Source organism: Anguilla anguilla, chromosome 14 (assembly GCF_013347855.1).
Source record: "Anguilla anguilla isolate fAngAng1 chromosome 14, fAngAng1.pri, whole genome shotgun sequence".
Taxonomy (NCBI): domain Eukaryota; kingdom Metazoa; phylum Chordata; class Actinopteri; order Anguilliformes; family Anguillidae; genus Anguilla; species Anguilla anguilla.
In genome coordinates, this window is record NC_049214.1 from 9,834,537 (window position 1) to 9,850,986 (window position 16,450).

The 16,450-nt window shown below is 37.5% G+C and overlaps 1 protein-coding gene across 4 annotated transcripts in view; it reads left to right on the forward strand.

The window, feature by feature from the left end:
* Positions 1-16,450, forward strand: part of epb41l4a (erythrocyte membrane protein band 4.1 like 4A) — a 74,900-nt gene that overhangs the window by 29,659 nt on the left and 28,791 nt on the right. For 3 of the 4 annotated variants that reach the window (XM_035391891.1, XM_035391892.1, XM_035391894.1), the window contains 4 exons: positions 10,731-10,782; positions 13,560-13,638; positions 14,194-14,291; positions 14,780-14,900. In XM_035391891.1, coding sequence (XP_035247782.1) covers positions 10,731-10,782; positions 13,560-13,638; positions 14,194-14,291; positions 14,780-14,900 — 350 coding nt within the window. The remainder of the gene's footprint in view (positions 1-10,730; positions 10,783-13,559; positions 13,639-14,193; positions 14,292-14,779; positions 14,901-16,450) is intronic. The other variant, XM_035391893.1, reaches the window with a different exon arrangement.

The window sequence follows — 16,450 nt, forward strand, 5'->3', positions numbered from 1 at the left end:
GACCCTGAGCTTGAGGGTGATTTCCAGCTGACCAGGCTGTACATCCTGAAAGAAAGAATATTAACTGTTAAGACAAATGCCAGAACAGCTGCTCATTTTAACATTGCTTGGTTTGTGTTCATTTCAGGTGTTTTTTTTATTCCGCTTTTTGGTATTCTCCTTGCATTTTGATAGACTATCCACCATTTTATTTATTATTATTTTTTGGATACTGAGGGATTTTTTAACCATTTACACGGTCTGCAGATCTCTCCATTTGTCCAAATTACTGACTTCATGTCTGCATTAGGACATGACCCCATTGTATTAGCAATTCTAGCATAGCTGAGTTTTTATTTTATTTTAATTTTTTTTTAATGGACACAACTACTTTTATATGAGTCAGCCCCAAAAAGTTCAGTGTCTATTTATGTTTACCTATCTGTTAGCCTTGTTTGTTGTATGGTATTTAACTTTATTTTCTTTATTATGGAACATCTTTGAATTAGATATGACAACCAAATCTGAGCAATTCCTGTACCGTCATACGACGCGTTGCCTGGTCAATATACCTTTGTATATTGTGGACCAGATCAGCTATCAGGAGAGTTTTTATAGGGATGAAATTTGCATCTGAATGACAAGACTGTTAAAAGGGAAGCCTTTTAAGTATGTATGCTGTCCATGAATGTTGGACAGCATAGCTGAGGCTCTCAAATGGTCCTGAGATGGTTTGCATTTATTCTGCTTGATTAGCAAATGTGACAACATTCAGAAACATTTTGAATCAAAAGAAGTCAAATGAATGTAATCATTACAAACTTGATCTGCACTTAACTTGAATGGTTAACCACACAAGCTTGTAGCTGGAAGTGCAATAAAATGTCCATCTCCTATTGATAAATTTGAACTCTGGTATTTCAGTGACTGAGATAAAGGCTACAAATTTAAAGCTTTAAATGTAAAATCTTTAATGTGTCTGACTATTTTATCATTGGTTACCAATGTTTGTTGAATTATATGGGAATTGTGAAGGAATTAGTGGAGCATTCTGCCAATACAGATCATTGTAATCTGAATTAATTGTATATGGTGCGTGGTCTTGCTGCTTGATTTGTGAATTCAGTGACATCCTAAGAAAATGCCAGTTGCCTTGAGGCATACCGATAACTCCTCATTCACGCTTTAATGGTATGTTTAGCAAGTCCCCGGGGTGCTCAGTAACTCTGATTGGAGACATAAATAAAACCATAAACAGGTTAAGCTTTCACAGTTGTTTGCAGCAGAAATGCACAGTTTATCACACAGAGCAAGCTCCCTGTAAGCATAGATTGGAAGTTGCTCCAAAATAACATATGTATGTGGGAGGAAAAGAGTCTGTTGGGAATTCTTTATTTGTTTTTCTCAGTGGATTCTTGATATTGCTTTGAAGAATTTTTACAAGCTTCTCAATCTGAACACACCTGTTCAGATTCAATAGGCAGTAAAACAGTAATAGAGCAACATCAATAAACACCATTTCAGTGTGCCTTAAAGCAAGTAACTAGAGCATAGTTTGGGATATTAGCATTGCATAATATCCCAAACTATGTTTTTACAGTAATAAAAGGATACTTTGTCAATTGAAACAGAAGCTTTTAAGAGTAAAATATATAAAGGCTGGGACTCAATCAACATTTGTCTTTTGCTTTGACTGACAATAAATAAGACTTACACATTTTCTTCGCAAATTCAGTTTGGCGAGTTCAGCAATCACTAATGTATATATATATATATATATATATTATATAAGCATACCTGTCATTAGCATGAAGAAATAATGACAGCTACCCTCTTTTCTCAGTCACTGTGTCACACACAGTTATCCCAAGTGGTTTTGGATCACTTTTCTGTCTTGTATCATTTCTTGATTTCTTGTCAGCTATTTTGTTAGTGCCAATAAACCCCTTCTGCAAATTCCCGTGACGGTATGATTACTGGTTAGCTGTTTACTATGCTGCCTCAGAGAGAGAGGGAGTTTACTCCCCTTATTCTCTAGATTGGTATTAATGCTAACAGCATTGGTTTTACACATTTCCGGATAAATTGTCAATTAGCTGTGACTGTGAACATATTCTGTATTTTGCCACACGGTAATACAATGTGCTGTTGGTCAAGAGTTCCTGTGATCCTACCAATTGTTTAAGAGATAAGGTATTACATTTATTTTTTCCCATTTATCTGTTCAGCATCAAACTGATGCTTTGACAGTCAGAATGTAATTAAATAACGCCAGTTCCTTATAATTTAATATAAAACTGCCTCAGAGTACTCTGTTTTCATAATGAATTCACAGGGCCTAGATCCAGTAATTAACAGGGCCTTGTGGGGAGCTAATTAAAAACAAAGTCAGTGCAAAAAGCCGTCACCTTCTTTTTTTACCTGCTTGAAGATGCATTATACTTCACACATGGAAAAGGTCAAACAGTGTAGTTCTCCATAAAATATTCACAAATAAAATACAACGCATCTCCTCTAGTAAGTGATAACTCTCCAATGTGGTAAAGTTGATGCTTTTTGTTGTTGTTGTTGTTGTTGTTGTTGTTGTTGTTGTTGTTGTTGTTTTGCAGTGAAACACATTGCAGATCTACTACAGTTTCTACAATTTATAAGGGGATGATTTCTAGAACTTCTTGAAAAAAAACAGGCATTCATCAGTTTTGAATTATCACATCTAGGATACAGGCACCAAGTCACATCTGAACAAGGAAACAATCAATAGACAAATACTGCATAGCTTATATTTATAATATATTGTAATTCAGTAGCATATTTTAGCTATATACATTACTGTGCAAAAGCCAGAGACCACCCTTTATTTTTTTACTTTCCAGTGAAAACAGACAGTTTTTCAAAAGAATCTGCAGAGATATTTTTCCATGCTTCCTGTAAGTACCTCCAAAGCTCAGTCTCAGAAGTTGGTTGCATTTTCTGCTTCTCTCGATCCAAGTAATCCCAAACATATTCAGTGATGTTGTGATCTGGCCAGTCCATTGTTCTGAGAACACCAGCAGCTTGATCCTCTTAGCAATGTGCTTAGGGATATTATCTGGCTGTAGAAAGAATTTGCTCCCAGTCAAACATTGTCCAGAGGGTATTTCATAATATGTTATGATTTGTTTGTGTTTATCAGCATTCATGATGCCTTCAATCAAAACCAGATCACCAACTCAAGATACTGTCATACAACCCCAAACTTGTACTGATCCTCTACCATGCTTGACAGATGGTTGTAGACATGGTTCCAAGAGTCTTTCATTGACTCAGTGGTGCCTATACTGCCTTCTCTTACTTCTGAAAATCTCACATTTAGACACATTTTCTTCTCTTTTGTTTATTTACTTTTCTCAGCAGTGGCCTTTTTTACAACTATATATCCTTTCAGATTCATGGCACTGGGTTGTCTTCTCACATTGGAAGAATTGACAGAAACTGAATTATATTCGAAGCAAGAGTGGAGCTTGATTTTTCCTATCTCTCAAAGATAAAATCTTTAAGTACTGTATTTGTGATGGTGATAGTTTTGGAGTTCTTGAATGGTTGTTACTGTAGGAGTTCCATTTCCCCTGTACCTTGCAATAAGCTTTTGAACATATTTACCTTCACTTTGCTGAATTATTTTATATCTAATCTCATCAAAAAGATCTCCTTTAGCCATTTTAGATGCACATGGCAGAAATCTACAAGGCAGCTAGGGTGTGCTTGTATATTGTTTGTTTGAATGTTAGAGCCCTTTTTGAAGGCAAAGAGTTCTAGCATAATGTCATTGACACTTTTGGTCACAGCTTGTGTTGGGAGAACACAGCTGTAACTTTTTTTTGATTGGAAGGAACACAAAGTAGTAGTAGGTTGCAAAAAAGAAAGAGTGGGTAAATACTGATAGATTTGATAATATATGTAGCGGTGGAGGTATTTTATTGTAATTAACTGTTAAATGTATGTTGCCTGCATTATTGTCTGACAAGAAAAAAAAAACTTTATGGCTGATTTGACTGGAAATTGAATAAACAATATGGTAGTCATGTGTCTGAACTTGTGTAAGAATGTAATTGAAATCATAGAAGTCTTATCACTTTCAGAAGCTCCGTTTTCAGTTGGTTGATTTCTGGATTTAGCTTAACTTTGCGTGTAACTGGTCAGTCTAAAGGAAGAAATCCACAAATGTCTTCTATGTGATTTAACGCTATGGAAATCACTACCCCCTTCTCAACAATACTATGGATGTGTCTGTCCATTGAAATAAATTTCTCTGTAAAATAGTCTACCTCTTGTTCACATTTATTTTTTAGAGAATATAATAAATAGATTTTCTGCTGCATTCTATTAACACTGTTGTAATTAATTTACAAAGCAGGCAGTTTAAGAAAGGTGCCCTCCCTGCGAGGTACAGTAGAACACTCTCCAACATGGTATTTGCATAAATTAGTATGCACGAGAACACAGCAGCTGCAGTAATGTGATTATTGCAGATAAAATGAGATTTGCTAATTCAATTACATTTGACTAATTCAGTCATGCATAATTTTAATCAAATAATATTATTTTTTTGACCGATATGCTAACAATGCACAAAATAAATTTGTCATACAGCTTCATGTCTGTATGTGGGAAACACATTGGGAAATGGGAAAACAAATAGGCATGTACAGTACAAATTATGTGTGGATAATCTTATGTAGTGCTAAGATTTTTCTTTTTTTCTTTTTTTAATAATATGTATTTCATATTATCTCAAAACTTCACTCCAAAGTGCAGATATGGTTACTCTCCTCATTTCACAAACAGCTAAATGTAGGAACATATATTAAAGTGTGTGCGTGTGTGTGTGTGTGTGTGTGTGTGCATTTGAATAATTGCATTAGGCTTAGGCTCTCTCCATCACACCTTTTATTCTGCAGATGTTTCTTTGTTTTTATGGGGCTGTTCTTTTCTAGAACTTCTGCAGTTACCTTATACCCAGCAATGAGGCAGAAAGTGCAAGTCTAGCTTGGCCTTTAATACCCTTCAATGTATGGATGTGAAAAAAAGGATTTCAGTGCCCTTTTGATTAATTCACTTGAGAACTAAGCAAAGGTTGAACTTGTTGATTCATATAATCTTTCATGTCATTGCCAGTTGCCATACAAATAAAGGTCAGAGCTGGTTCTAGTAACTACTAATTGTGCTTCTTAAAAAAATCCCCTCTTAATTAAATTGAATCTGCTGTTGTTCTGGAGATGCAATGCATAAATAAAGTGCTGTCTGTTATTCTTAACATGCTCAATTACTAAGTATAAGTACCTTTAACATGTCATAGGTAATGTAAAAAATCATCTGGGAACTTTCACCAGAACCCTTCATGTGAATTATTTTTTTGTTTTCATGTGTACTGTAATGCCAGGTCCATAGGCTACTGTGATGTACTGTTGTTATTATATTTGGTCACATATGTGATCTATATGTTATGGTAGAAAATATATATGTATTTTTTTTAAAGTCAATGATGTCCTTTAATACCAACTGACTGAATCAAACTGTTGGCTATTCTCCCATCTGCAGATTTATTTTATTTCTGAAATCCATGTATATCATTGATTATATCTGTGCATGCATGAGTAATGATGCAGGAGGGTCTCCTGTGGAAATATTTCAGCCATGGAGAGTTTAGCTCAGAAACTCACAGTCAGATTGAATTGCATTTTTCTCAGAGTGAAAGACTGTTGAAACACTTGTTTATGTTTTGGATGCCATCTTCAAGTCATTTTAATTGCTGCAAATGTGATGCTGGCAAAGCGTCAGCTGTAGAATGAATTTGCTCCCAGTCAAACATTCTCCAGAGGCTATTGGGTGCATTTATCATTAACATTGCAACATTGGATGCATTTGTCATTAATGGAAACAGAGAGGAACCTCCTTGTCAAACTGTCTTCAGTAATGATTACCCTCTAGGGTAGAGCTTTTTATGCCAGGTCTACCAAGAAGATATCAGGAAACTAGATAATGCCCTGCATACAGGAAACAGGAGATGCATTTAGATGTTTACATTATGGAAATGCTAGTCCCATTTATGCTAGAGGCATTTGCAATTTCTACACAACAATTTTGATTAGCAATGCATGGTTAATTAATATTGTCTTAAATTGGTATAAATAGTTTAAAAGTAACAAATGGAATCCCAAATGTTGACTTATTGTTTGTTTTTATATCAAATTAACAGGTGGACAGTATGTCACAATTAATCTGATACAGGCATTGTATTTGAAGAAATAAACATTTTGAAAGGTTTTATCTAGATAAACACACACTACCTGTGCTGTTTACCTAAATGGGTTGCCAGTTATATAAACAGGTTAGAAATGAACTGAAAGAATGAATAGACTGCACCTTATAAACACATAATCACATAATTTTATGTATTTGCCATTTTATTTTTATTTGTGGAAAAACAGTGATGACACATTAAAAGCGTATGATTCATTCCATACTTTGCATGAAGATTTTCAGAAAAATTTGTAATGTAATATCCTTTAAAGTGGAACAAATTACACCATAAATCATCAGGCAACTTCACATCAATTAACAAGAAAATGGAAAGAAAAGGTACATCAATGTACTTTTTCTGATCTTTGAAATTTTTTACAGAGTGCCAAAAATGCACAATGCTTCTCATTTTTAAATAAGTTCATTTTCTTTTTCAACCTTTATCATCATGGCCAATGAAAATCACCAGAAAAGGTGACCTCACCTGCTTACACTTTTCATTCCCTTGTAGACAGCACCTATTCAGAAAGTACCATGGACTTCATATTTTCCATATTACATCAGAGTAACATGAGAGCTCAAAGCCCTCTATGCATGAAAACTAAGTAAGCTCTAAGTGATTCATTTTCACGTGGGCACCAGGCATAGTACTTGGAGCTGACACACAGCTAGACAGATCATTCCGTTGCATATTTTCAAGTGAAAATGATTCTGAAATATTGTGTGCTCAGAGATTACTGTAGGCAGAATATACTGGTTTGATGTGTACTGGCCTTTGACAAGTTATTTATTTTATTTTTGGAAATTCATGCAAAACTGCTACATATAATAATAATAATAATAATAATAATAATAATAATAATAGCTGAATGTGCCAAACAGGGTCCAAGAAGCATTGGGCAAATGCTGCACAACTGCACAGTTATGTATCGTGACAGGATGTAATGAATGACACAAAACGCTGGACTCCGATGAATCTTGGAATGGAAGAATTTTGAAGGCAGGCCAAGTAGCTGATGAGTAAGAGTCAAATATATGAAAAATGCACGCTTCATCTGGTCCAGGCATTATAGAGCACAACCATTTGTACTAAATATGCTCCGTGGACTTCAGACAAACATGGGAATGTAAGTTTTCCGCCTTATTCACAACTCCGTTAGACTCTACACATAACTTCTTTTTTATCCATATTCACCACAAATTCTGGAAGTGGCCGACCACTTTGGATTACAAAAATTATTTTTATATCTTTTCAGCAGCATTTTCCAAAGGGTCACAATCCTGTGTTCACTGACTCACTGTTTGTGAAAAATAACATATGGCAGAAATAAAAAAACGGTGTAAATCTTATTCAGCCCTCTTTACTAAATGTGTATACATCACTTTTATAATCCAGGCCAAAGACTGCCAGAGCTATGGTCAAATATGCACAAAACATGCCTTACCCTGAAGATAGCGCTATAGTGCATACAAAATTATGGTCAAAATCCCTTGTGGCCATGAGCCAAATACATCTGTGAAAGTTTTGTCCCATTTGCATGCAACACTCAGGAGTTATGTTTCTCTTTCCTCTTCCCATGTGTTCAGCACAAACTGTGAGAGCTGTAGAGTGAAATGAAAGGCCTTACAGTTCATAAGATATAGGGCAAAATGTTAAATGCCTTGTGATAGGGTCACCATGTGTGTCAATATTGTCAATATGGACCGTGTGGACAATGTGGACAGGTTTTCATGACTGAGTAGAGAGTGATATTTGGAAGTTATCTACCAACATTTGGCAGCTCTACGCCTTACGGTTTTTGAGATCCAAATATTTTCAGAGCAATAATCAAGTTGCTTGTCTATTCATATGTGAAAACATTGAATTTGCAATGGTTTAGTGGAGATGGTCTTACATTGCTTAAAGTCACATTATTATAAGTAAGCCACCCAGATTGAAGTGCCTTACAAAAGAATATGTCATATTTTTGAAGTTGGAATTTAGTTGATGTTGCTGGTGTTACATCTTTCTGATATCACCATGTTATACAGACAACTACAGCTGGCTACTCACTTTACAACAGTAAGATTGGATGTTATGTTTGTGAATCATATTTCCCAGAGGTTGTTTCTTGTACTGTATACATATAAAATAAGACTGCCCCCAAAATAGAACCCTGAGGGAAACCACAGGAAGGAGGAAGGAACCAGATAGTGCACATTCAACAAATTAGACTGTCTCGCAAACAATAAAAACTGTCCTGCAAACAGACAAGTAAACCAACTCAGTACATTACCAGAAAGTTCCCCCCAGGTTTATAATAATTTGATTCAAAGTCATCTGAAGTTATTGGTACCAAATACAACAAGAATCACAGAGGATTTGTTTGAAACGGCTCTCATTGGCAGGCAAATTGCTGCTGTAACAGGGCAGTGTTGGTGCGATGATGATTTACACCAGTGTGAAATTATATTCCTCAAAAGGGGAACCAACTGCTTTTAAGGGATCTCAGGTTAAACATTACCAATAAATGCTGGATCTGAAATGGGTCTACTGCTACTAAGAGAGAAAGTGTCAAGATTAGGTTTCTTGAGAAGAAGCTGAACCTTGGCAGATTTGATAGAGGTGGAAATTGCCCAAGTAATAAGCGTGCTATTAAAAATCAGAAGAATATCGTTACAGGTGTCATTGTGTCAGGTTCTTGGAAAAGCGCACTAAAGCACAGTAAGCCTCTACGGGTACTGAATGAATGGGTTTCAGCTCCACACTAGTATGACAACTTATTCCACCATTTTATTTTTGCAGTTTAACACAGCTCAATTTCATTACACTTGCAGTTTAATTTGTCAGTTTTTGAAGTGAAAAACTCAGAAGTCATAAGGACCAAAGTAAAATAAATATTTTATAAAATAATATAAGATTAGATAAGATTAAATCGCACATATATGTAAATCCCTTGTTAGTGATTTTCAAATAACTTTTAATTGCACCCACTGCCAGAAGAGAAAAACTGATTAATAAAAATGCAATAGGCTTATGCTGCTGATTCAGCATTCTGCATAATGTTTTATATAATAATGTTTTACCATATTCAACAGTAGCACAACAGTACCTAAAGGGCTATTTCATTTGCACATGTAAATTAAATGGTTGATGGGCAGAAGTTTTTAAAGTGTTTAAAATCCAATGGGGATTTAAAAAGTCTGCCTTTGTATTTAAAATCACTTTTTTGTCACCAAATAGATTTTTTGTTTCTACTGAAAGCATTGCATAACACTTATTTATCCAGTGTGTATACTTTGAAAGGGTAGTAGTGTAGTGTAGTCGATTATCTATTTTTGGTTAGTGCATTAAGACTGGCTTCTGGAAAACAAAATCCAAATAATAATTCTGTAATATGTTACTCATGATACCTTTGGGGCCCAGCCTGTTTGGCTGGGGTCAGATTGTCCACCCAGCAGCTCAGAAAAAGTCATAGATATGAAAGACAGAGAGTGCTCTGTTTCTTTTGTGTTATTTTTTTATTTTGGTGTTCCTTTAATTGTATTACATCATGGAAAGATATGATACTATAACATGGGTAAGTGGCCCAGTCTTTTCTGCAGCAAAATTTGATACACATCTTACATCTGAGTCATTTGTAGACCATTAGTCAACCAGTGAATATTATGTAGAACTATGTTTAAACTGTGGATAGCCATGAAGAGGTTTAAGTAAGTTTTATTCATATCACATATTACATATTACAGTTTTATTTCTGCATTGTAAAAACTGTGTCCTGTGTCCATTGTACAAGCTGTGATGATAACACATTGAACTTTGCAAGATACACAGTGGCAGGAGCTCAATGCACATGCACATATGCAAGGGCTTGCTTAGATACTGTTTCAAACCATGTCATAGTTTCTTGTGCGAATGTGATGTACTTGATAGAAGTGCTACTCTTTCAGAACTGCTGAGATGTGGGCCGAAGGACTGTGTGAACAATGTCGGTTTCACTTGAAATGCCAATGAAAACCTTGTGACTGCAGCAGTGAAGCTGCACATTTTAAGCTGAAGGACATTCAGTGACCTGCTCAGTACCTTCATGTTTTAATGGCGCATATTTTTATAACTCTAACAGACATTTTTCGTACGAGCCTCTTTGGAGGTCTGTCAGCTAAGTTTGTGTATTACCACAATCTGCTGGTAATAGTATGGCTGAATATCTGTGTGACCTACAGTACCTGCACTTCATGGTCAACAGCCATGAAGTAAGAGCTGCCTTACTCTATTGCCTAGAGGACTGAGCACGTGCCTCAATTGCTTAGTATGTTATAATTCTGTTATGATTTAAAACCATTGTAGCATATGTCCCTTTATTTAACCATGTATGGTTCATCATAATAGGAAGAAAATAACTTTAAGCTACAATGGATAATTGTGGCAGTTTGGTTTTTTGTAGAAACTTTAGTACTTTCGTAATTTTTGTGCTTTTTCTACCTCTTTACAGTATTGGCTAGACCCGTCGAAAACCCTGGCCGAGCACAAGGATTTGATAACAAGTAAGTGTTTCCTCACTACTTCTGCCCCTCAAACTGAAAATAAGTACTGCACTTCTCTGCAATGAGCATAATAAGCGTTTGTGATGTGTCAGCAGTGCGTGTGTGGGTGTGTGCGTACTTGCATGCATGTTTTTGATTCATTTGATGGGTGAAGTCAGTGCAACAGTGAGGAAAGGGTCTGCTTGATTTTGCTGTTATTGCTCATTCAGGCAGGCAGTTAAACTCAATAGTCCAGACAAGGAATGTGAATTTTCCTGTAATTAGGTTTTTGTATATACTGTGATTGCTGAAATTATAGGTTTTTCAGCACTTTTGCGTTTTACCATTATCTAGAAGGCATATTAATACTGATCTAAGTAATTGATTCACATGGAAGAATGAAATGTTTGGCCTCCTTTCCAGCCCAAAGACAATTATCTGTGAACACAGATATCCAAGTAACAACATTTCGAAACCAAATACAATCAGGCAAAATGTTTCATGGTGCCATCATTGCAATTTTAGATAACTCGCAGGAGGTGTTTAATTTAATCATTGTCATGTAATGAATTCTGATTGTCATTCTGCCTCAGTCTTTTCTTGCTATGCAGCTTCTAAAGGTTGAACTGAGACAGTCTACACAATCCAATTAATATCATTCAGTCTTTGAGAAAATTGGATTTTTTTTCTTTTTTAAAAATAACTTTGGCAACCAACGTGGGGCTAAGCATGTCGAATTCTCACCCCTATGTGGTATGGCCAGTCATCTGCAACCGCAGCCACACTAATGCTGTGATCCTGATTCGGGAGAGGGTAGGCATCCGTGTTTCTCACCCGAAACACGTGGTGTCACCAACTGCTTCTTTTCACATCACAAACTACAGCTAAGAATTGGAGAAAGATTCATGCATGGCTTTCACAGATAGCGATGAGCTAACGGCCGCAGTCAGGACTGGCGCAATCCAAAGCCTTTAGGCTCATCCATGCACCACAGCATGGTGCCTTAACCATCCTGCAGTCCTAAAATTTATATTCAAGTCAGCTTTGGCTTTGTACAGAATTATCTCATGTTCATTGTAAATCTGGGATTCAGATACAACACTATTCATTTGTTGTGAATCTGCTAATATCACCCATTACTGTACAAATGGATCAAAACCAAAGGACTCCATACAGTGCTCATGCAATTGGATGCCTGTTGAGAACAAAGGAGGGGCACCTGACATTTTAATAACCTTGTGTGAACACATTGGTGACAGCATCAGTTGAAGAGGGATCAACAAACTTTACATTGCTGAGAAGATTCTTCAGCACTGCTCCTGCTCCTCAACAGTTTGTCATTGCAAAGAGAAACCAATGTTGATTCAGAACAAACAGATCAGCAAATGCACTGCAAACAGAAGACAAGGCTTCACATAATACAAAAGTCACCCGGTTTAGGCTTTTGAAACCAGGATCCTGAGACAGTGGACCCTCAGAAGCCTGCAGGGCTCCCAACAGGAAGGATCAGCCCCATCCACGGCTTTTGAGCTGCTGCTGTGCCCCACTTCCTGCAACGTCCTAGGCTGTGGGTGGCCATGAGATCTTGGAACCTGCTTCCGTGCTGTCTACCCGGGAGCAGCTAAACTCAGCCAACCCCTCTCATGCTGGTGCCATGGTCCAGCAGAGTCAGCCTCTATGGGCAGACCACGTGGTCTGTATGTGGCTGCCATTTTCCAAAAGGAACCTCACATAGGGTCTCCGTTTAAAACAATTATTTGGGGTTATAATTCAATTTACAAAAGAGACTGACGTCTCAGTCACTACCTTTGGCAAAAACCAAGACAACATACTATAATCAAAAGTGCATTCCCTTTGTTGGTTATTGAGAAAAGGAGAAGAGAAAACATTTACAAGCATGCAGTTGTGCTGCAAATGTTGTCTCTGATGACCCAGTCTCTAGCAATTATGTAGCTTACGTGACAACTTTGACAATGCCTCAATCAGGGAAGAGCTACGAAGGCCGCCAGTCCTCCATGGAAGAAGTGGAATGCATTCTCTGTTCTCGCCTCAGCTGATTACATGTAGATCATATAAGCATCTGCTCCCGATTAATATTATTCAGGACATGACTATTTTAATGACAGCTCTTGACATTTCTCATTTTCCTCAACTTGCCTCGCCTTCTCTAGCTCTGAGTCCTCTAGCCCTGAGGTGATTAGGATTCTTGGTCTGCTTTTTTTAAATATGTGTTTAGGAGCTCATAGGTTCCTCCACAATATGTAATTATAATAGATTCCGTTTTTTATGTGCTTTGCCATACAGTGCCCTTAGATATGTGAATATTTCAAGGTTGAACTGTTGAATATTCTCTTTTATCACTGGAGCTCTGCAGTCAGTGAGAGGCTCCCATAACACAGGTGAAATTTGCTTTCAGATCAGTTCTAAAAAAGCAGGTGATATGAATATTTGATCGAAGGGCACCTCTGGTTCTTTTAACAGGCTACAATACACACCACTTGTTTAGAATGTATTTCATGTAGGCTTTTTTATATACCATTTATCTATAAATACACATTCCATCTACTGCCTTCTAATCATATGTTTTTGGAGATCTCTGTTTTCTCTCTGGATATACTTGTGTCATCATAATGAATCATTAAAACATGCTTTTTTATTTTTCTTTATTTTCACCTACCCATCCTAATACATCTGAGGTTCTCCCTTTCAGGTAGATGGCAGGTGTATTTCTGTGTTTTTTTTTTTACTCCATGACTGCTTTCAGTGCTTTAGAATGTAATCTCAGTATGGTTCCTCAGCAGGACCTCCTTATACTCTCTACTTCGGTGTGAAGTTCTACACGGAGGATCCTTGCAAGCTCAAAGAAGAAATAACAAGGTAGTCATGTCTTTCATATGAGGAAAATATATTACTGTTTTATGTGTCTCCGTTGGGTCAGAAAGGGGTCCTGCTGGCTATGGAACCAGATCTTTTTTTTCTGAATTTCATTTCACAAATAGCACACTGCATAGAGAGATTAATATACAGGGATTGCTTACAAGTATATTGCGCACAGCAGTTTTCTGGTGTTATTGAGTTGTTGATAGCATGCATTGTGCCTTTGAGCTCTACCTGAGCAAAAAAAATGAAAACGTGAAACAGCAAGCAGAAAAAAATGTAGGCTACCTGGTTGAAAATGGCAAGGTCTCCACAAACTGATGATATTAATTAAAGTTTAGAGTTTAGTAAAAACCAAATAATTACATTTTATTGCTCTATATTGTATACCATTGTGCTCAGTATATTTTTCAAGCTGTTTAGCAATTTAGAAGGAATATGTGGTATAGTGAATGCCTGGCATTGTGCCGTGTTGTAAGTGGTGTTGCGTGTTGTGTGATGGTGTCCTGTTAAAGGCACTGACACTGTGCCACTGACCTCTGTCTGTGCTGTCAGGTACCAGTTCTTCCTGCAGGTGAAGCAGGATGTTCTGCAGGGCCGCTTGCCCTGCTCCTCCGCAGTCAGCGCACAGCTGGCAGCCTTCGCCATCCAGTGTGAGTGAGCGCCGCTGCCCCCGCGCAGCCCTGCCCTGCCCTGCCTTGCCCCTCGAGATTAGAGCTGTGCTGTGCAGCATCTGCTCTGTCTCTCTCTGCGCTAAGAGGAAACACTATGCTCTGAGCAGGAACGCCACCTCCTCTAATTCACTCTCTGTCTGCCATATGGGCTGGCAGGAAGAGAGGGGGGTGTGTGTGTGTGTGTGTGCGTGCGTGCGCGTGTGCGTGCGTGTGTGTGTATGCGTGTGTGTATGTGTGTGCGTGTGTGTGGGGATGGACTTAAGTAGGATCGCTGCAGCAGCAACTAGCTGAACCAACTAGTGCCAATACTGTACAGTCAATAAAATCAAAATCTAGGCTTATAACACATTGATTTAATGTCATGCTCAGAGTTATTTTGAGCAGTGTCTATCAGAGATTTTTTTTTTTTTTTTTTTTGCTGCTAGAGGTATGTCCCTTATTTTCCTGTTCTGTCCCTTCCTTCACAGCTGAGCTGGGGGATTATGATCCCTACAAACACATGGCAGGCTACGTGTCGGAGTACCGCTTCGTCCCCGATCAAAAAGAGGAGTTGGAGGAGGCCATCGAGCAGATTCACAAAACTATAACGTAAGGAGCTGATAAAATGCTAATCCAAAACCCTCTCACAGCAGATTATGGATTATGTTTCCCAGCAGCCCATGCTTTACTGCCTAACATCCATAATTAAAATAAGTGAATTTGCTATTTGAAGTGTCATTACAAAGGTGCACAAAGGTGCACCTTTTTTGAGCAAATTAAAGGTTCTTGACATTTTTTTAAATAATATAACAGCAGAAATAGTGATATATACAATTTTAGTATAGCACAAGCACAGCATGATTACACATTGCTTGTACTGAGCGCTTACAGCAGTAACATGAATCCAAAACCCAGGGAAGCTATACATCCTACTAACTATTTCACCCTCTGGCTACAACTGATGTCCTTGTAATACAAGCTGCTGGCCGACTGCAGTTGAAAGACCCTCTCAGGTCATTATAGTGATGACGCATTCTCAGTCCATCTACCTGCATGCCAGGTTGGATGTGCAAGAAATAAACGTCTTTTTAATAAATTAATTTAAAAAAATAAGATCTGTGGCATAGGCTCAATGGATGACTATGAATGAGCGCTCTTGTGCTTTGTGCTGCACACTTCTGGACAGCAACTGACCCCAATTCCAAGACAGTCAGGACCCTTTGACCCTCATTAACCTGCTGTGTTATTACCGGCCTTCATTTCTGTGTCAGCATAATGCTCACTAATTACAATAAACACACAGTGAACAGGCACAGGCTCTGCTTGCCACTACTGTCGCTCTCTAGTGGAATGCCATTGCTACTGCTACTTACTACCATGGGAGCTAGTGATGAGTGAGATGGCCCTATGAGCAATGAGCATTCAGTCACTGGCATGTTTGAACCAATAAAAACCTTTTGTTCACAACAGCAAAACGCAACGATTAGTCATTGATATGGTGAAGCTGTGAAGCCTCATTCTCCATTCACAACAATCCACTCTGAGGGAGTGAATGGCCTAATGAGGGACACATTCCTAAGGCAAATGTACAATATTTGGTGCCTAAATGGAAAGCACAAAGTACCAGTCAAAGGCAGGAACTATGATTATATTTTATAGGATCATGCAGAGCGAAGAAAATGATGTTCGGAATATGTTATCCTAAGCTAACAAAGAAAATAAAATGCATGTTGAAATAGGCAATAACTGACTTAATTACATTCCGTGCTTTGATTTTGAATTGCGCGTTTATCTCTACTGTGTTATTGTGGAGCAGCCCTTCATTGATTTTAAGATATTTGATTTAAGAGGTTGTTTTTCAGAGTAAATATATAAGACAGCTATTCATCTGCCTTATTTAAATTCTATTTGCATTACATTTATTGTCTCAGCCTGAAAAAATAGCTTCAACAGAAGGTTATACAATCCCTGTTCCGTGTCAGTAAAAGTGGTGTGTATCATCTGAACACACTTTCTTTCATTAGCATACCAACTCATCTCTACAGAGAAATGGGAAACTTTTTTTAAACAAGTACCTTGGGACTCAGTGATTCATTATCATTATCTTGCTTCATCTCAATGTAAAGATGGCTGGTTTTTGAACATTGGACTACACACTG